General features: G+C 41.7%; 1 protein-coding gene across 13 annotated transcripts in view; it reads right to left on the bottom strand.

Annotated features, from left to right (window-relative positions):
• LOC310925336 (plectin-like) overlaps window positions 1–21,371 on the bottom strand; it is a 99,820-nt gene that overhangs the window by 9,691 nt on the left and 68,758 nt on the right. For 9 of the 13 annotated variants that reach the window (XM_083887272.1, XM_083887262.1, XM_083887261.1 and 6 more), the window contains 26 exons: window positions 19,659–19,774; window positions 19,299–19,402; window positions 12,658–12,777; window positions 11,954–12,049; window positions 11,720–11,847; window positions 10,879–10,972; window positions 10,556–10,710; window positions 10,127–10,445; window positions 9,957–10,034; window positions 9,671–9,832; window positions 9,474–9,578; window positions 9,280–9,375; window positions 9,061–9,186; window positions 8,754–8,906; window positions 8,507–8,661; window positions 7,915–8,041; window positions 7,579–7,762; window positions 7,454–7,477; window positions 6,753–6,910; window positions 6,433–6,611; window positions 6,205–6,343; window positions 5,712–6,068; window positions 5,517–5,600; window positions 5,324–5,428; window positions 5,073–5,171; window positions 57–3,410 (listed from right to left, as the gene is read on the bottom strand). In XM_083887272.1, the coding sequence (XP_083743398.1) occupies window positions 57–3,410; window positions 5,073–5,171; window positions 5,324–5,428; window positions 5,517–5,600; window positions 5,712–6,068; window positions 6,205–6,343; window positions 6,433–6,611; window positions 6,753–6,910; window positions 7,454–7,477; window positions 7,579–7,762; window positions 7,915–8,041; window positions 8,507–8,661; window positions 8,754–8,906; window positions 9,061–9,186; window positions 9,280–9,375; window positions 9,474–9,578; window positions 9,671–9,832; window positions 9,957–10,034; window positions 10,127–10,445; window positions 10,556–10,710; window positions 10,879–10,972; window positions 11,720–11,847; window positions 11,954–12,049; window positions 12,658–12,777; window positions 19,299–19,402; window positions 19,659–19,774 (6,817 nt within the window). The remainder of the gene's footprint in view (window positions 1–56; window positions 3,411–5,072; window positions 5,172–5,323; window positions 5,429–5,516; window positions 5,601–5,711; window positions 6,069–6,204; window positions 6,344–6,432; window positions 6,612–6,752; window positions 6,911–7,453; window positions 7,478–7,578; window positions 7,763–7,914; window positions 8,042–8,506; window positions 8,662–8,753; window positions 8,907–9,060; window positions 9,187–9,279; window positions 9,376–9,473; window positions 9,579–9,670; window positions 9,833–9,956; window positions 10,035–10,126; window positions 10,446–10,555; window positions 10,711–10,878; window positions 10,973–11,719; window positions 11,848–11,953; window positions 12,050–12,657; window positions 12,778–19,298; window positions 19,403–19,658; window positions 19,775–21,371) is intronic. The other 4 variants (XM_083887268.1, XM_083887269.1, XM_083887273.1 and 1 more) reach the window with 2 other exon arrangements.

Raw genomic sequence — 21,371 nt, 5'->3', positions numbered from 1 at the left:
CAGACAGAATTTACAATGACATAAGCTGCTCTGTTATGCCATTTTTGACACAATACCTCTTTAGACTTATTTTGAAGTTCTTCAGCCTCCTTTTTCAGTCTAGACTTCTCCTTTTCTAGGTCTGCGATAGATTTGCGTAAATCATCTGCCTCTTTGCTGGTATTAAGTCTGGCGACTTCCAGTTTTTCCACTACAGTAACTTTTTCTTTGGTGGCTATTTCAGTCTCATGAAGACGGGCAGCGATTGTATCAGCTTGTTTCTTGAATTTCTTCGCCTCCTCTTCAGCTTTGGCCTGGGCTTCACTGAGCTGAGAAACCTGAAGCTTGAGCTTTTCTGCTTCAGCTGTGATCTCTAATTGCCTTTTCCTCTCTGCTCCAAGTGATTTCTGGTACTCCTCCGTTTCTTCATCCAGGCGTTGCTGCATTAGTTGCTTATCCTCCAGCAGCCTTTGTGCCTGCTCCTGAGCCATGTCCTTTTGCTTTTGGAGCATTTCTGCCTCAGCTTTGAGTCTAGATGCCTCTTGTATGGCCTGCATTTTCTCTTTGAGCATTTTCTCTGCAAGAGCTCGCTGCTGAGTGAGGTCGTCCTCTGCGATCTGTCTTAACCGTGCAGCCTCTTGGGCTTCTACACTGACTCTAGCAGCATCTTCTGCAAGCTTTTTCATATTTACAGCTTCTTCTTCAAGGAATTTCTGTGTGTTATCTTTGTCTTTCTTGATAAGGCGCTGGTTTTCCTCTTCAATCCTGAGTTTCAGTTTGAGTAGTTCCTCCATCTGAACTTTAACTTTGAACAGCTCCTCCTCCACCTGGGCCCTTTGTTTGACAGCATCATCAACCTCATCCTTCAAGCGTTGCAGTTCGTCATCCAGGACAGATTTTTGATTATCAGTTTCATCTAGCTGAAGTTTAACCTTTGTCAGCTCTTGCTCCACTTGGAACTTTTGTTTTAACGTTTGCTCTGCCAATTTCTTGTGCTTTGTCATTTCAGAATCAGCTTGCTGCTTCTGCTTCAGTGCTGCGGCTTCTGCTTGTGCTCGTTTAGCAGCTTCAAATTCAGCCTCTTTCCTCAGCCTCTCTGCATCCTCCTGAGCTTGGGCTTGGTTTGCAGCTTCTTCCTCTGCAGCTGCTTTTTGCCTTTCTGCATCTTCTGCTTGTTGGCGAAGGAGGGCTGCTTCTCTCTCTGCCTTCTCTTTTGCAGCCTCGGCCTCTTTGGCAAGCTTTTTTGCTTTCTCATACTCTTCCTTAAACTTCTGTAGCGTGAGACTGTCTTCCTTTTGTTGAGCAAGGACACTTTGGACTTGCTGCTCAGCTGCACTGCACTTCAGGGATGCGTGTTGGGCTGCAACGATCTGATTTTCTGCTTCTTTGTCAGCTTCTTCTTTCTGCTTTCTGGCTTCTTCTGCTTTCTTTTTCAGACGGTCAAGCTCATCTTGGGCTGCCTTGCGTTGTCTGGCTGCCTCTTTCTCTGCAGCTGCAATCTTCTTAACCTTCTCCTCAGCTTCCTTCCTCCTCCTCTCCTCTTCAAGGGCCAGCATTCGCAGTTTCTCAGCCTCCTCCTCTGCTCGGAGCTTGCTTTGCTGAGTCTCCTCTGCAATGTTTTTCAGTTTGTTCAGTTCTAGCTCCAGATCAAGTTTTCCAGAAGAAGCCTTTTCAAAGTTGAGCTTAAGAATTCGTATTTCTTCTTCGACAATCCGCCTCTGTTTGAGGGTGTCATCCACAATGGCCTTTTGTCTTTCCATTTCATCCTCTGATGATTTTTTGAGTTGAATTATCTTCTCCTCTATTTCTTGCTTGTGCTGGTTTGCCTGGTCTTCAAGAGCTTTCCTCTGGTAAGTCTCATCCTCAGCTTGTCGCCGGAGTCTCTCATTTTCTGCCTCTTTTTCTTTAAGGGCAATTTCAGCCTCTGTTTTTAAACGAGTAGCATCACTGATGGCAGCCAGCTTCTCCTTGAGAATCCTCTCAGCCTCCGCTCTCTGACGAGCAGCCTCCTCCTCAGCAACTTGTCTCTGGTGCTTGGCCTCTTCTGCGATTGCGCGGAGCTTGCTTGCCTCATCAGCCAGGTCCTTCATCTTGGAGGCTTCAGCTTCAAGAAGTTGTTTGCTCTTTTCTGTGTTGGACATGGTCTCCTTCTCTGCTTTAGACTTGAGTTGAATGAGAATGTCCATTTCACTCCTCACTTTGGCCAGTTCGTCCTCCAGTAGTTTCCTTTGCTGTTGAGCTGCAATGACTTCATTCTTGAGGCGGTAAAGTTCATCTTCAAGGAGGGTTCGCTGTTGTTCTGCATTGTCAAAGTCTGCCCTAAGTCGAATCAGTTCTTGTTCTGCGGTGAGTTTCTGCTGAGCTGTGCTCTCGGCTATCTTTCTTTGCCTCTCAAGTTCATTCTCAGCCATATCTTTCTGCTTCAGGGCGGACTCTTCAGCTTTGGCTCTCTTCTTAGCCTCACGTTCGGCCTCCTCCTTTTGCTTCTCAGCATCTTCTTGAGTAAGGCTCTTTTTGTGAGCTTCTTCCTCAGCCTGGAGTCTCAGACGAAGAGCTTCATTAGCCTTCTGCCTCCATTTCTCAAGCTCTTTTTCTGCTTCTTCCCTGGCATTTTCTGCATCTTCCTGTTGTTTCTTGAGATGTGCTGCTTGTTGTTGCAGCTGAAGGACTGCACCATGCTCCTGTTTGAGTGATTCTTCTAACTTTGAGGTCTTTTCCTCAAATGACGTGTGTCTGCTGTGGAGCTCAGCAGCAGCACTCTTCTGTGCTGCCACATGGGCTACTTTGATTTGTCTTTCCTTTTCAATCTCGGCTTGCTTCACCTGCCTTTCGGCTTCCTCTGCCTGCCTTCTGAGATTTTCAAGGTCTTCCAGGGCTTTTTGCTTTTGCTTAGCAGCTTCTTTCTCTGCCTCAGATTTGATTTTGAGTTGCTCCTCTGCAATGTGCTTTTTCTGGGTTTCTTCATTGACTTGTTTGCGGAGTTTCTCAGCTTCCTCTTGGGCAGCCTTTCGGAGTTTCTCAGCCTCAGCTGCTCTATCGCGGAGTTGCTGGAGCTCAGATTCCGCAGTAGACTTTTGTTTCACTGTTGTTTCAAGTTGGATCCTAATAATTCGGATTTCTTCCTCAATCTTGGTCCTGCTTTGAAGCGCATCATCCACCTGTTGACTCTTGTCCTTGATCTGTTGTTCTGACAGGTTTTTCAGCTCATGTAGTTCCAGCTTGATGTTGTGTTTTTGTTTTTCTGCATCTACAGCAGCAATTTCTCTCCTGCTTACTTCTTCCTGCATTTTGAGCTTCAGCTCTTGAGCCTCTTTTTCAGCTTTGGCAATGGCCTTTGCATGAGCTGCAGCTAACTGCTTCTGTTTGTCTAACTCAGCCTGCATCTCGGCCATTTTTTTCTGTTCTTCCGCTTTGAGTTTCTCTGCAGCTTTCTGCATTAGTGGAAGCAAATGGTAAAGAAAGGATTATAATCAAGCATGATAGATTAAAAGTAACACTTTACATTAACCAGCTCACAACAGTGTGGATTAAAGTAGTGATTACTATTGTAATCACAGCCTAACCACACTGGAGCAATTTAATGTTCTGCATTACCCAGGCAATGTTAATGTTAAAATTAGCTCAAAGAACAATCAATGGATGCAAATTAGATGCACAATCATCAAAGTGATGTTAAATTCACAATGCAATTAAAACAATTCATGACAAGACAATTCAAGGAAAAGATGGCGGTGACGATGACGATGATGTATAGGATTAATGTATGGAAACAAAACGTCACTTCACAACACAGCAAGGAAATCATATGGCATGCAACTGTAGCTGTAGCACTAATGATAGTCAACTCAAATGTCGATCTTTGTTCTCAATCTTACTATATACCACAGTCAGAAACTTTACTTTCATGATTGTCTAATTTTGATGTGTATGTTATCGTAGATCATCTCTGTGCAAACAGCTTATTCTTCTCATAAAAACCCTACTGTTTTATGTTAAGAGTATTATTCACACCATTTATTTATTTTTCATCCCATGCACTGGGGGGTTCTTTAAATCACTTTTTTGCCACAGAATGGAATGGAATGTAAGCATAGTAGGTTCATACAATATAATTGCCAAGTTTAGAGCATTGTAAATAGGCTGACAATGCTTATGTAGAGTCAATAGTGACTGGGGGACACTATGGATGTTTGTAGTGAGGCTGCAGTGAAAGAAAAGTTGCATGCTATGAAAAGCAGTTCGAGACATACACAGATGTTAGGGTGACAGAGGGAATGGATGTACTACACAAAGTACTTGAAAGACTCTGAATATTTTACCTCTTTAATGCTCAAACATTTTAAGCATTCATCATGGCAAAGCACTGGCAAGCAGTTAAGAGAAGCAAAGGAACAAACAAAGCATTAGGGTTAGAATATAACAGAAAACTGTAAACTTGTGTTAATTGAAACCAAAAAAAAAAAGGAGTTGCTGAAGACCATGATAACCAGGCTGAACCAAAGAGTCCCTGTTCTGATTTTAAATTAGGAAAAAATAGAATGGGCAGTGGAATAAGAAAGAAAAGGAAAATTAAAGGAAAAACAAGTGAAAGAAAGAACCCCATGTTTAAACTCACCAATGGCACAATACACACAATGGATGGAAAGAGAGTTGCTTATGCATTTCTGTGCATACGCTGCGATGTATTTGATTTGGACATGTAGGGTCTTGATGGCAACTAAATAATAATTTATTTACATCACTCTATGTGATGGTTACAGTCAAACCTCATACATGATATTTGTGGCTACTTATTTTGTTTTGTACAGCAAACGAATGTTTTCATTTGCTCTCTTCTGTCCTCAAATGTTTGTTCAGCTACAGCATGCCAATGTTTCATGCATAACTAATGCAAAGGAACTGTTTGTCAACCGCACATTAATATAATGTCTGTGTGGGTGCATGCGTGCGTGTAAGACACACAGAGAGAGGTGTGTGCATGCATTTTGTGGTCTGCGATAAAAATCGTTTGTCGCTTGGTCAATATTTTGTTGGTTGGTTAGCTTAACGTTAGAGTTTAGTTTGTTTGGGATCCTCAGCCAGTTGTCACGCACCTCCTCGTCCTCCAAGCGGCGCTGTGTGTCAGTGATGAACTTGATGTACTGACTAGTCAGCGTCATCAGCTCGCTGTACCTGGTCCTCAGAGTTACATACTGATACAGGGAGAAACAAAAAGCTTTTACAAGTGTGTTATTGTCGGGCTCAATGCACTGTTTGACCAATGCACTATTAAATAAAAGTAACCTTTATCCAAATATAAACACTTTTTTAGAAACTGAAACAATATGATTTTAAGAAATCATACCTCCTGAATAATACTGTCAGAGGCAGAATCCATTTTGGTTTTCTTCATGGGAGAAGCGAGAGGCTCCATGTGAGCTCTGTAGGCGACCAACTGGAGTTCATAATCCTATTTGATGAAGAAACCGTCTCCAAACATCAGTGATGCCACAGACACTTTTACTTAACGTTCCCAATTACTCAAAAGCAATACTTACCTTGATGGTATCAATGTATGCTTTAGCATATTTTTGACACTCATCAACTTTGTCTTTGTTCATCTCAATCTCCTCCAGCAGTTTCTGTTTTTGAACAAATATATGTTTAAGTTTTTTTTTTTATGAGACTTCATAATTCCATGTAAAAAGCTTTTTAAACCATGCTCCAACATAACAAAATAACCAAAATCACACCTTCTCCTGGGCAAGCTGATCTTTCAGAGTTTTGCTGTCAGTGATGGACACAGCCTGGATCTTCTCCTGCCTTTGCTTCGCATCACCAATCCAGTGGATCAGCCAATCATAGCTCTCGCGATAGTAGCCAAGCTGACGGCCGAGCTGCTCTAGCTCCCTCTGTCGGAGGTCCATCTGGGTGAAGACAGCCTTCCAGCGGTCCTGAAGACTCGACAGAACCTGGCGATAGTGGTCCAGCTCGGCGTCGCGCTCGCTGTGTACGCGGGACATCTTGTTACTCACGACAGAGGCTTTTTTCAGCTCCTCCTCCAGGGAATCAAACACTGGCTGTTCATTCTCAGCTTCAACCCGCATTTTCTATGGGTTCAAACAAGATTAAGAGAAAAAGTCACAAGCCTGATCAAATTTATAATGAAAAACTAGGCTGAAAGAACAGTTCTTTGTGTATTTCATATGGAATCACTTCCTCTAAATGCATTAGTACGCAGTTTACCTTAAGCTTTGCTCTATAATTCTCAACTTCCTTGACATCATTGGGTACTGTGTGAACATCACGCAGGCAGTCCTCATACTGCTTGAGAACTCCCTCAGCCCCCTGTGTGTTGCGGATGACCATTTCCACTGTCTTCAGTCTGCGATGAGAAACAATAGTCAAATAAATAAGTATGACATTGGAACATGAGTGAAAATTCTCTTAAGCGCAGCAGAACTGTGGACTCACTTCTCAAGATAAACGGAGGAGAGCATATAGGCGTGATCCATCTTCTGCACAGTGATGTCAAGTTCTGAGCGCAGCATGGGAGCTGAGGCAGGCTGCTGAGGGGAGCATAAGACCTCCTCTGTCCTCTCAGTCACCTTGTCAAGGTCCTTCTTCAGGACCTCGAGCTCCACCTGGACTTTCTGTTCAGCAGAGGAAGACAGCGAGAGTTAACACTATGCAAAGAGACTGAGTGAGAACAGCCCAGATTCAAAAAGCAGCAGCAGAAAGAAGATGACACATTTCTTGCGTCCTCCATCCTAACTACAGTAAGATTCATTTACCTTCTGCTCTGTCGACTTCTGAACACATTCTTTCAGAGGCTCCTTATCCAAAGGTTTGCGTATGCGAGCCACAGTCCGAGCCTCGCAGTTCTCGATATTCAGACGCAGGTCTTTGATCTCAGACATGTAGTTCTTACACAGGGTCTCGTCTTGTTGACCTGTGCAGTGAACATGTGTATTTGATCAGATCAGAACAGAAACAGACAAAATCATTTTCAGCCTGCAGGTAAGCATGAAGGACCAGAGGGCCAGTAATGCAAACTTAGTGAAAAGATTGAAAGTAACTCAGATTTTTGTGCATTTGTAATTTAAACTTGTTTGTTTCAGTAAACATTCACATTTTCAGTCCAATGTTTCACTGCAGTGCATTGAAGCTTGACTGTACATGCAGTTGTTCATTTGTTGTGGCTGAAACACAAGCAGCTCCATGTGCGCCATAGATCTACAACAAATGGTAAACAAAGCAAGTAATCACGCTATAATTGATCATGTCGCTGCAAGACAAGAAGCAAAACATACTCTAAAACATACTCCAAAAGACACTGGTTCTATTCGGTGCAGATCTGCAAAAAAAAATGTCATGCTATCACACAAGATACTACTGTAAACACTTCTGGTATATCTCATCCAAGGCTTGAAAGCGTGTACACACAGTACAGTAGCTGGTGAGCTTTAGCTTTGACTAGCCTTACATCACTCACCTTTCAGCCTAACCATCATTTGTCCTGAAAGGTGAATTGACGCATTATGAAGTTGGTATAAATCCCTTGACATAACCAAGAATAATTTTCAAAAAGCATGTTTGGTGCTTAGAGAAGCTTTTTACCTTTCTCCATGGAGCGAAGCAGGCTGTTGAAATGCTGGGTCGACCTGTTGTAGTCGCCCTCAACCTTAATGCGGTCCTCGGGGCCAAAGAGCTCTGAGTCCTGGCTGTCGCGCATGAAGTCCTGGTAGTGCAGCTCCAGGTTCCTCATTATCAGCCTATATTCCTCTGGTTTCATGGTCTTTAACTGCACAGGATGGAGGGAAAATGGTTATGAAGCCAGGAACTTGAAGATACTATAATTTGATTGATTTAGTTATGTATTTGTGGTCATGGAGCCAGATTTCATTGAGAATCATGAAATATAGATACATTCTGTTTAGTGGTGTTAATACTCACCATGGAGATGTTCCAGGAACGTATCTGGGTATAGTCTCTCATCAGGTACTGCCATGACAGAAGGCTCTTCATGTCTATATGGAACATCTGCCACATGGTCACCATCTGCTGATGACCCCCATCCAGACTAGGCGAGGGCACAGAAACAAACAGCATAAGTATTACAGCTGTGGTGCTTAGCTTTTTTCATGTCCGTTACATCAAGAAATTGCCAAATAAGCTCATATAATTATCTTTATAAATATCGGCTCCACACAACTACAGTACAGCTACATTCCCATGGCACAAAGTGGATTTCACTGCTAAATAACTCCGGAGGGTGACAAAAATGACATACTGTAGCTTTACTAAATAAACTTTTATATTGAGATTTTGTACTATTTCTCTGAGAGGACAAAACACTTCACTTAATGGGTTACCAATCGGACATGTACTGTGTTTGCTGTCTGTTATAAAACAGAGTCACAAATCAAATTATCTGAGGCAGCAATTGTTATAAAACCACAAGACCACATATCAAAAAACTGTTCTTTTGGTGTCTTGGAAATTATTGGTGACTGAATCTGCTTTTTTTTTTTTTATGTGTTCTCACCTGGACACACTGTCCACAGCCTCCTTGTTGACTGGAGGTACAAGGAAGCAGACAGAGGGCACCACGGCCTCATGACCAGAGTGGTTCAGGACCTTCCACTTGAAGGGCTGGGAGTTGTTGAGGAGAGCACACTCATCTCCTTTATGGACAGTGATCTGAAACAGAATCCAAGTTCAGAGGCTTTAGCGGACTCATAGCTCACAGCTATGACCATTCGGGGCTGTCTGCATTCAGTAGGTTTTCTCACCTCCTGTTGCTTGAAGTCACAGACGGCCTGAATGGGCAGTTTGCCTTTGATGGGGGTGGTGGGGTTACGCGGCTTTAGCTGGATGATGGACTTGGCTCGCTTGTTCAGGCCGGTCACCATGGTCTTGAATTCATTCAGCTGCTCTCTCTCTTCCTGTAGAAAAGAAGTCAAGTCAACTTAATTAGAATAACAATATTTGAAGCCAACAGATAAAATATAACCAGGCCAATTATGCATTTTAATGATTAACACCAGGTTATTATATTATATACTATGAAGTTCATGACTGTAATCATACATAACTTACCATAGCATCCTGTAGTAGATCCTCCAGGCGTGTGGCTGTTGTAGAGCGATCACAGCTGTATTTCTTTTTCATGGTCTCTTGCATTTTCTTCATCTTGTCCTGAGCCTCTTTGACGTCAGTAAAGTACTGCAAGGATATGGAGAACAGGATATATGTTGATGCATGTTTCATTCAGGGCCATCGGATGTGTCCACTGATGTCTTTCTAAAGAATTCATACCTGATAGTAGGCTGTGTTTTCTTTGAGATGAGCCTCAATGCAGCAGCACAGCTGCAGGATCCAGCTCCACTGAGTCTGCAAGGCAGCTGTGAAGGCCTAATACGGATCATAAGGATAGGTTGAGGCATCACTCAGAAGGTTTTGTACTTTATGTAGATTTCAACTATCTAATGGGAGTTCAAGAGAGTAATTACCTCAACTGTCTTCTTGCCAGGATGTCCATCCCTGACAAGTTTGTCTCCCAAGGTCTGGATGTCATTGACCTTCTTCTCCCTAAGCTCCAGCTCTCGCATGAGACCCTGAAAAATTCACATGAAAAGTTCATTACAACCTAAATAAAATGTGTATGAATTAATGTGCTGACTAACTATTTATGAAAAAAGAAACACACAGAGTAGTTATCTTTTTTAGCAGTCATGTTGGAGTTTCTGTCACTCCAGTCAAAGTTGACCTCCTCCTCCTCTTTGTCATTCAACCACATTAGTTCCTTAGTGGAAGCGCTGACAAAGGCATGGAGTGAATCCAAGTTCCTCAGACGGGACTTGGAGGAGTTCTGAAAGAAAATAAACACCAAAAATTCACCAAATTATTAAAAAAACGAAATATTTATATTCAGCACAGTGAGAAACATTTCAATATTTCTCCCAAATCAATGAATGAAATATGGAATTATTCACCAGTAGTTTGCCATACTGAAGGTCCAGTTTACCCAGGTATTCTCTGTATGTGCCCTTACTGACAGGAGAGAGTTGGTTCTGCAGTGCATGAGAGATGCAACATGGTTACTTTAACATTTTTTTTAACTGTAAAATTAACACCACAGTGTGAGCTCTCATAGGGAGACTACCTCGTCTGCTTTAGCTCGCTCTATCTTGGATCGGAAGTCCTCCACGGTCTGATGCAGGCCTCTGTGGCTGCCGAGCTGGGACTCCACAGTAGGAAGATCAGATCCCCACTGAGATTCATCGATGCGCCGCTGATTCTCCTCTACCCAGGCCAGCAGGTCTTGAACGTAGCGCAGAGTCACATCGTCCAACTCGGGCCGTATCTTTGTGGTGGACTGCTGGGAGCTCACCAATTTGACCTGAGTGGTGGTCACAGTGGACTTCAGACGGAGGTTGTAGTCACTGCGCAGGTTCACCAGGCGCTCATGAATGCGGTACACCCTGTGGACATTAAAGACATCATCTTACTTTATGGACCAATACTCTGAACTGCATTGTATAAAATGGACACTATTAAAAGTTCAGTTAAATGTAATACAGGCAGCACCCACTTGCGGTACATTTCATCAGCCTGAGGGTGGCGCCCATCCTTAAGGATCTGCACATCATTGAAGAGGAGGCGGATCATTTTTTCTGCCTGGTCCAGCTCTCTTTCTACTTCTGCTGTGTGCTGAGGTGGTTTCCCTGCGTTCATCAGACGAATGTCCTAAAGAGAGAAGAGCCAAAAAGAAACCTTAACATTGAAAGGTTCATCTTTTTGTAGTAAGTAAAACAATGAAAAATAAATAAGTCAGGAAAAAAGTATTATATATTATATTTAGAAAAGTATTACATATCATACTTAGGTCTATATTTTCTAATCAATACCACTCACCGTCTGAAGCAGGGTCTCCAGGTGGCTGAGTTGGTCATTACACAATCCAGACTCCATCTGGACTTTACTGACAATCCTCTGCAGCCTCTCAAGTCTGGATTAAAAAAAAAAAAAAGTAGAACAGATAAGAATTATAGGCGTTTGTTATTCAACATTTTCAACTCCCTCCTTCCAAGACTATCTTGCGTCTTGAATCTTGAGCTGGCGACATATCAGTCAAAACACTTACAGACTTTTACGTTGTAGCAAATACTCTAATATGTAAGGGTCAGTCACAAAGGCCGTCTCTAACTGCACATTAGAGTTCCAGCTTGTGGAGAGATTGGTTCTCTCGTCTCACACTGCCATTATGTCCAATGGAAAAGCCTCAGAGTAGGATGAAAATGTCTCTGTTTCAGTCTGCTTATTCAGTCATTCCTATTCTCAGAGCCATAAACAAGGCTATTAGATGACTGAATAATCTTGTGACATGAGCCGCACAGCGTGCCAGGCATAACTCAACCGAAGTTCAGTAGAAAAACATATAAAGTATTTAATCAGACCTCATTATAACTCTCCAGTCCAATCGTGAATACAATTTTTCTCATTTTGATTTGATCAACTTCACAAAGCAAGAACTGTTTTTCCATCTTATTCTGCTTTAACTTTGAAGCTTTAGTTACAGTACACCACCAGCAGGTGGGGTGGTTCTCTAATACCAGAACTGACCATGAAAACGTGAAACAAAACACCACACATACAGAAGGAAGGTTATATCACAGTTACCAATGATAACAGATTTAGTCAATTTACTCTTCTATATTATTATTATTATTATTATTATTATTATTATTGTCCATACCTCTCAAACTCTGTCCTCAGCAGTCGCTCTCTCTCCAGGATGGCAACGTGGAGTCGACCCCATTCTTTCTCCACATCGATGGGATGGTAGCTTGGAGGGACCTTCACCTGACCTGCATGCACAGCACTCTGCAGCAAGGTGGAAGTATAACATACAGTATGAGTCATTCTCATCAGAAAAGGGCATTACAAATACAATATAATACAAAAGGGTGTAGAGATTGGGTCAGCTTGCCTCAAAGGACTGGTAGATGTGTTTAGACCTGTTCTTGTCGGTCTCTTTCACTGGCAGCTCTGTCTCTTTGAACTTCAAGAACTGGCGCCACAGAAGCTAAATGACAAAAAATACACATATAAATTAACAATTTAGATTTTCCTTTTTGTTCATTTGATGCTCTATCAATGAGTCAAATTTAAGCAACATCGAATGTCCTGCAAACCCTGAGGCAACATTTGAAGGCATCATTTATGCTTCCCCGTGACTGGTGTTAATTAAATTCAACTTAGAATAAATCAAATAACATCGTTGGAAGAAATTGCCTGGGAAAAGAATTTACTCAAAATAATTTATTCAACTGACTGGATGTAGGCTTTTTGACTGGTGTTTTAGGGAAGTGCTGATGCTGCTGATAATAAGACTTCAAAGACAACTGACCGCAAAAAAGGGGACAAAATAGAAGTCACGCTATGCTTTTATTCTGTAGCAGTGACAGGGAGTGGTAGGGTGGTTATTCATCTGAGGATTAGAGCAAAACATTATGTTCGTTTTGGCTGCTACCATTATGTTCAGCAAGTCTGTTCTTTGATCAAACAATGGACGGATGCAAAAAATCTTATATTATTAAAATCATTATTGACAACACCCACGACTGAGATGTAAATCTCAAAATCTTCATTCTAGAGGCATAATATTCACATAATATCATCACATCAGCTCACCTCGATCTCCTCATAGCTGGCGGGGAACTTTCTCTCCTCAAAGATCATGACATGGTGGCGCATCCACTGGAGCAGAAGAGTGACCAGCTCGTAGTATTCCTGCCAGCGCAACTCCAGCTCCTGCAGCCGACACAGCAGAAAAGATAGCTGATAGTTAAAAAACAAACAAACAGCAGAACTCTTTTTCCCTACTGCATTACCGTGTTTCGATTCACTCACACCACACACTAAACTCAATTATGGAGCAACAATATAAGTGTTGTGTGGAGTGGACGAGTAGCCAGAGAGCAGATAATGCATAGATGGTGAGAGTGGGAGAAACAAAATGTGTGCAGTTGTAGGCATGTCTTTAAAAATGATTAAAAAATATATACAATATATAATAATATTTTGGACTTCCGGTGGCGCGCGACACAGCATGACAGCTTAGAAACAGAGCTCCGGTACCAGCCTTTTAATTCCCCCTAATTCAAGCGTTTTTGCTCATTCAAATTGATACACACTGAATAAGAATGGATGGGGATAAAAGTAGGAAATGCGGATATGGGTTAAGGAACAACGCCGATCGGCAAATCGACAAAGAAGTCGCGGCTAGCGAAACTTTAGCAGGTCAAGATGGCGGCCCCGGAGAAGGCGATACTTTGGCCCTAATCCGTGTAGCCGTGGGCGAAGTCATGACCGCGGGGATGGCAGCGTTCCGTGCCGAATTGAAAAAAGACCTCTCCGACTTCCATGCCAGTTTTCGGGAGGACATTAAAAAACAAATGGAGGATTTTTCCACTGAAATAGATCGGAAAATGCAAGTTACGGAGGGCCAGATTGAGGGCGCGGTGAAACGCGTTGATGAGATGGAGGAAAACATGGCCGATATGGAAAGATGGGACATTGGAGTGAAGGACGCCCTCAACCAACTGCTTCGCGACCAACGAGCTCTGCGGGATAAAGTGTCTGATCTTGAGGGTCGCTCCAGGCGCAACAACGTTAGGATATATGGCGTCCCGGAGGACGCCGAAGGTACATCCGCTGTAACCTTCGTTGAAAACCTGATTAAGACCGAACTCGGAGACAGTCTGCCCTTAGATAGGGACCGTGACCTGGGTATAGAGCGCGCTCATCGCGCTCTGGCACCAAAACCGCCTGCAGGTGCCCCTCCACGCTCGATAGTGGTCCGGTTCCTCCGTTTTTCAGTGAAGGAGAAAGTTCTCCATACAGCTTGGAAAAAGGAACTGCGTGTCCAAAACAAACGAGTATTTTTTGACCATGATTATGCGACGGATGTGCTAAACAAGCGGAAGGAATATACACCCATCAAGAAGGCGCTGAAGGAGAGGGGAATACGCTTCCAGACACCACTAACCAGGATGCGCGTCTTCTTTGCAACGGGCACCGTCATGTACAACACTGCGGTGCATGCTGCGGAGGATCTGCGCAAGCGGGGATTTACCGTGGGAGAAGTTACTCGCGGGACCAAGAGTGCAGGTGTTACGGAGGAAACACTGGCCCAGCTGCTCCCTTGGGAAACAACGGAGACCCGTCGCGGCAGAGACAAGGACCGACACCAGAGGCAGATCCAGGAAAAACTAAAGGAGTACCGCAGGACGGAGTCGGGAGCAGCACAGGAGGACGGGTGAACGGTTTAACTGTCTTTTTTTTTTCATTATCGGATCTGACGGTGAGATAAGTCACTCGCATATTTTTATTTTATTTTTGCATGGTCTGCTTCTTTTTTTGTTATATATATAAACCCGAGGATTAAGGCTACCCTCTACAAGGATTAATAACATTTAAACCCCTGTCCAGCATTTTCTTTTGACTTAACAAATACACTGTACAAGGCTGATACCTACGGTGCGTACAGACAGAGAGCCACGAGACTTTCTTTCTTCTCTTTTTTCACACTTTTTGCTACAGAGGGGCCCCACCTTGTGGCCTGCTCCCCTCACTGTCGAGGTGACATGTCACCTTACTTGTTGGAAGCTCAGTTTGATGTTCTGTTTTATAGTTCTAGTTTTCTTGTTCTACTTTATTTTCTGTGTTTTGAGGTCTGGGATATTTCAAGTGCAATGTGCGGTGAATACACATAATGCAATACCAACACTATAACATACTGTCATTGAATGTAAATGGGCTGAATAATCCGATCAAAAGAAGTAAAATGATAACTAAATTAAAAAAGGAGAAGGTAAACATTGCATTTTGGCAAGAAACTCACCTTTCTGGTCCTGAACACGAAAAACTAAAAAAAATGGGCTTTAGGAACTCTTTTTACTCTTCATTTAAAAACGGAAAACGGAGGGGAGTTGCTGTACTAATTTCAAATTCGACCAGATTCGAATTTATATCCCAAATAAGTGATAAAGATGGTAGATTCATTCTCGTTAAAGGAAAAATAGATCAAAAAGAAGTGACCCTCTTTAATGTGTATGCCCCCCCTGGGAGTGATAAATCATTTTTCAGAAAGGTGTTTGATTTGATAGCCTCTGAAACATATGGGACTCTAATATGTGCCGGAGACTTTAACATGCTACTTAAACCCCTACTAGATACAACAAATAGAAAGAGAAAAAGTAACACTACTGAGAAATATATAAATAAAGTACTAAAAGACCTTGGACTGAATGATGTATGGCGGTTTGTGCATGGATCGGTCCCAGGCTACACTTTTTATTCTGCGCGACACTCAGTTCACTCTAGAATCGACTATTGCTTTATGTATGGTGGGGATTTACATAGAGTAAGGGATTGTAGAATGGGCCCGAGAGACCTCTCGGACCACTCTGGAATTTATCTGACGTTACACTTAGACAGTAAACAGCGCAAAACACTGTGGAGACTCAACACCGGTATGTTGAACGATCCTGCTTTTAGGAATTCAATAGTGTCTGATTTAAACTCATATTTACAGGATAATGATACCGGAGATGTGAATCCTAGTATTCTATGGGATGCAGCTAAAGCCGTTCTCAGGGGCAAAATCATAGCCAGGACATCAATGTTAAAAAAGATAAAAGCAACAAAATTATCAAAACTGCAGGAAGAATTAATAGATTTAGAGCGAACACAAATTGTCAATAAAGAGTCCAGTATCATAAATAAAATCAGAAATTTAAAGCAAGAAATAGATAAAATATTAAGCGAGGAAGTTGAGAAAAATATTAGATTTATGAAGCAAAGATATTACGATTCAGGCCCTAAAGCGACAAAGCTGTTAGCTTGGAGGCTCAGAAAACAACAAGCTGAAAATACAATCCACAAGATTAGAGACCCTGTTACAAAAAAGATTACTACTAGTATTGATGGTATACAAACGGCTTTTGAAAATTATTATACATCTTTATATTCTCAAAAAGAACATAGTAATGAAACGACTATACTTGAATTTTTAAACTCCCTAGACCTTCCTGTACTTGGTAAAGAAATTAATGATAAACTTGTCTCCCCAATAACAGTAGAAGAAATAGAAAAGGCTATTACAAGTCTTAATGCTAACAAGTCACCCGGTACCGATGGTTTCCCCCCAGAATGGTACAAATCCATAAAAGAACATCTGCTCCCTTTACTTGTAACCTGTTTCAATTATGTTTTAAAAGAAGGCTCTCTTCCCCCTTCTTGGAACGAGGCTTTTATATCAGTCATCCCTAAGGATGGAAAGGACAGGACGGAGTGTAGTAGCTTCAGACCTATTAGTGTTTTAAACACGGATTATAAACTTTACGCAACCATCCTAACCAAAAGAATGGAAACTGCAATGCCACTATTAATAGATGAAGACCAAACAGGTTTTATGAAAAATAGACAAACTCAGGACAACATTAGGAGAGCCTTGCATATTATTCAGCAAGTTAGGGAGGAAAATATTAGCTCAATGATCCTCAGTTTGGATGCTGAAAAAGCTTTCGATTCGGTTGGGTGGGAATTTCTCTATTTAGTGATGAACAGATTTGGCTTTAGTAAAGATTTCATACGCTGTATTCAAGCTCTTTATTCTTCTCCTACCGCAAGAGTAAAAGTCAACGGGAGTCTTTCCAACTCTATAACTTTGCAACGTGGCTGCAGGCAAGGCTGCCCAGCCAGCCCTAGTCTATTTAATTTGTTTATTGAACCTCTAGCTCAAGCAATTCGGCAGGAAGACGGACTGAAAGGCATATCCATGGAAGGTGAGGAGTACAAAGTAGGACTTTACGCAGACGACGTATTAGTCACAATCCTGGACCCGGACTCTGGCTTACCTATATTAATGAAAATGTTAGAAACATATGGGACACATTCAGGTTATGTTCTTAATGTACACAAAACCCAGGTCTTGACATTTAACTATACTCCTACGCAAGACTTTATTACAAGGTATAATTTTAATTGGAATTCAACTCATATAAATTACCTTGGAGTACGTCTACCTAAGGATCTCTCACAACTATTTGCTATTAATTATAATTCAGTTAATCAAAACATATACAATGACCTCACTAGATGGGCCCTCCTCCCTCTCGACTTTGGCAGTAGAATTAGATCAGTTAAAATGAATATTCTTCCCAGATTACTTTATCTTTTTTTATCGATTCCAGTAGAAATTCCCCAGAACCAATTTAGAGAATGGGATAGGCATATTTCTCGATTTATTTGGAATAAAAAGAAACCAAGGGTAAAATTCTCTACCCTCCAGCTGCCGGAGGAAAGGGGAGGCATGGCACTCCCATCCTTAAGAAAATATTATTTGTCAGCTCAGTTGAGGCCCTTGGTATATTGGTGTAACCCATCCTATGTTGCCAAATGGAAAACTATGGAGTTATCTTTAACGGATTCACCAATACAATCACTGCTTGGCTTTGTTGACGGGGAGAATGAAACTATACAAGTAAAGAATCAGTGGGTTAATCTATCACTAAAAGTATGGAGGGAAGTTGTTAAATGTTTTCAACTCCAAAGAGACATTAGACAGCTTAGATGGCCAGCCTACGACCCTGACTTCATACCAGCACTGCATGATCATAGGTATAGACAGTGGGTATATTATGGTGTTACTGCTATCTGTAAGACCACTGAAAAGGGCGGGTTTAAAAGCTTTACCAACCTATGTCAAACATACGGGCTGGGCGGACAAGACTTTTACAGATACTTGCAGCTTCGTGACTACTTTTGTAAAAAGATAAGAGGTGCTAATTTAAGAGAAATGCCAACTATTGTTCAAATATTTATTGATGCATATAATTCTGGGAACATCAAAGGTCTGATAAGCAAGTTGTATTGTGGTATCATATCTCTGAACAAGGACTCTACAGACTATGTGAAGGAACGATGGGAAAGAGAACTGAACATTGTAATAACTGAAGACATATGGCTGAATGCGTGGACAACACAGTTTTCCTCCACCAACTCCCGGACCTGGAGGGACTTCTGTTGGAAAAACCTGATTCGTTTTTTTATCACCCCGAAACAGAAGTCTAAACAAACTGGTACCCAGCTAGGCTGCTGGAGGGACTGTGGGGACATTATGGTCGATCATGCCCATGTCTTTTGGTCTTGCCCACTTATTCAGACTTTCTGGAAGGGAGTGGCATCGATTATTACAAAAACATTGGGCTTCAATATCAGTGTAACTTTCTTGTCTCTCTATCTTGGTTATTTCCCTAATAAGCTAAGTAAAGATGATGCATACCTCTTAAAGATTTTGCTGGCAGCAAGTAAAAAGGCCGTCACAAAGTGCTGGCTTCAGAAAAATGCCCCTACTGTTGGTCTCTTTGTCAACACTGTTGAGCAGTTGCATCTTTTGGAAAGAATGACTTACTCCATACGACTTCAAAAGGAGTTGGGTGAAAAGCGATGGAAAAAATGGTCCGTTTATTTAGCTAGTCAGACAGATTTGGTATAGACATTGCACCACAAGCGTTTTTCTTTTACGCCTTGGAGATAGGCGAGATTGCCATGATTAAGTGATTATCCCATGACCTCCTGTTTATTTTTATTTTTATTTTTTTGTGTACGTGTTTGCTGTTTCTGTTTCGTGTCCTACATTATTATTCTTTTTTTTTTTCCACAGTTTATATTGTTTGGATAATGTGAAAAAATACTTACAAATAAAAAGTTTCAAAAAAAAATATATAATAATATTTTTCATTTATTTTGGAACAAGACTATATTACATCTTAAAATGTTGGATTATTGTCTAGATTATCTCGATTATTGTCAGCAATAATAACAATGAGAGCCAAATAATCAGAGAAGAAGAAGAAGAAGAATATAAACTGTTATGTTTTCTTTCTATTAGATTAGTCATTTCTTCATTACACTAACAGGTGTCTTGAATAAAGTGAAGACTATTTCCTGTTTACTGTTTAATGGAAGCCGGTGCTACCTCACTGCTTTGGAACACGTTTAATTATTATTGCCACACACACACACACAAAATCTAGTTAGATGCCAGATGTGCCATTAGGCATAATAGACACGACCAGCATGTTTTACGTAAGGGGATTTGGTGTAACATATTGGCCAATCCCTTTGGCTTCACCGCAGGCCACACATTTCATGATACTTGGTTTCACAAGACTTTCATTTCTGAACCATCTGAACAATGGCAGGAAAAAAACAAACAAAAAACGTATTTGGGTATAAGCAGAGACACAATTCATAAAAGTGCTCACATGAGCTCTGCCATCGTGTACATCAGCCCCCCGTGGCATGGCATCGTACAAGGACGAGACATAGGTGATGATGGATTTCTCATCGGGGTGAGCGACGTCGACATCTGAAAGTACATGGTGAATTTGTTTGTTAATTTTTTTTTTTTTTTTCAATGTTGCAAATAAGAAATTACTCAGAAAAACTGACGCATAACACAACAAATCAAAATAAGGTCAATCGAAATATAGCCAAATACATCTCAGGCCGCTGCAGTTTAAGGTAAATTAAATATACCACATACACCAAAGAAATGATGTCCGTGAGTAAAATGAAGCATGTGTCAGTTAAAGTGTGTTTTTTTTGTGTGTTTTAAAAGTTACCCTCAGGATCCAGCAGGCGTGTCACTCCCAGGTCTTTCTCAGCCACATTGAAGGCCTGTTCCAGGTTCTCCACGTTGGTCTGTCGGTACACTCTGCCCATGTCGATGAGCCTGGGGCTATGAGAACACGAACACGTGATCAACAACACTGAATGCTGTCATCTTCCGACATGTCACAAATCTTTGCCATTAAAAATGAAAACTTACTCTACATTATATTAATTCATCAACTTTGTGCAGGCCTGCTCAGTTAATTGGTTCTTATGCTGCACATAATTGGCATCAGTGGACACGCTTTGTAAGCTGTAACAGAGCCCACCTGTCTGCTCGCCTTTTTTGTCCTCTGGGTATTTGACTCTTTGGCAGACATCATTTGGGAGTCATCTAAAGTTGAAATGCAATTTAAACCACCTAATATAATTACATATTTTTAATCTGCAGCCAGCCACAACTTGACTCCCAAAAACACAAGATTACATGTCTCCATAGTGCACAAAGTGCAACACAGAACCTCCGCTACTTAACACATACAAATGCATTATCACATTTACAAGTTTGTGTAATAAAAGTAAGAGCAGATTCATACATCTCTCTGAAGTATAAATAGCCTGCATTTTGTCCATAAACAGGAGAAGGCTCCACGGGCTTGATTTCCCTAACAAAGAAGTGCTTCGTTGGCTGAGGGGAGCCGATTGTGCTCTGGGACTCTTTTCCGTAAACTCCAGGAGACCCACACCCATGGCCCAGTTCGTCAGCAGTGGAGGTTGCACCTGAGCTTTGCGAACCCCACCCTGAGTCACAGGAGGATCCCTCTGATGGAATATCGTCACACAGCATAATCACACGTTTGTCCCCATTACTGACGGATCCTGACGTGCTGCGACTGAAGCCCACGCTTCCTTTCCTCTGTTTGGATTTCTTTCTTAAGCTGAGCATCTTAAAATCTGCCAGCGAGGCCTTGTCCAGTGGTACACAAAAATAAATAAATAAATAAATAAATAAAATTACAGGCTGAGTCGTTTATTTAAGCAGATCTTCTGATAGATGGATGGCCATATTAAAAATCCAATCCATTGTCCATCATCATGTGAAATTAATCCTTCAGCAGGGCTGCTGAGATGAAGACGACTCCTGGCCCTGCAGCCGATACATTACTTGCAAACTGATGTGTAGCCGTGTACATTTAAACTGCGACACAAAGCCTGGACACTGCGGAATTATGTGTTTGAGTGCATGTTCTGCGACTCAGCCCACACTTTTAATGTCACAGACATTCAGTATCACTGCTACAGTGCCGCCCACAAACCACACCCTAACATTCATGAGAGGCAGCATTAATTTGACTGCAGGTGGAAAAAAAAGAAGGTTTAAAGAAAAAGAAAAGTAGCTGGTATGTGCTCAGGTTTCAGAGAACTTGTCCCTGCAGGTATCCGAAATACAATGTGCAAAGTATTTTCGTTTTCTCTCATCCAGTACCACTTTTTCTCCGTTCTTTTCTTTTGTTGTAACACAGATAAAGAAAACCAGCCGAACCCAAATTGTTTTCAAAAGTCTTCCTGAGAAATAGATGCACGTTCGTTTCCCAGAAGACGACCACACAAAGCACTCCTTCACCACTAATTCTACTGTAAAGACACAAAACAGCTTTGGAGGAATTAGCATATTTAGTGTTCAGCCGTTGATACACCAGGTTTTACTTTTCAATGCCGAGTTC

The sequence above is a fragment of the Microchirus variegatus genome (assembly GCF_963457635.1).
Source record: "Microchirus variegatus genome assembly, chromosome: 1".
NCBI classification, from domain to species: Eukaryota; Metazoa; Chordata; class Actinopteri; order Pleuronectiformes; family Soleidae; genus Microchirus; species Microchirus variegatus.
Note: the sequence above shows the minus strand (reverse complement) of the source record. Positions and strands in the feature narration are given on the sequence as shown.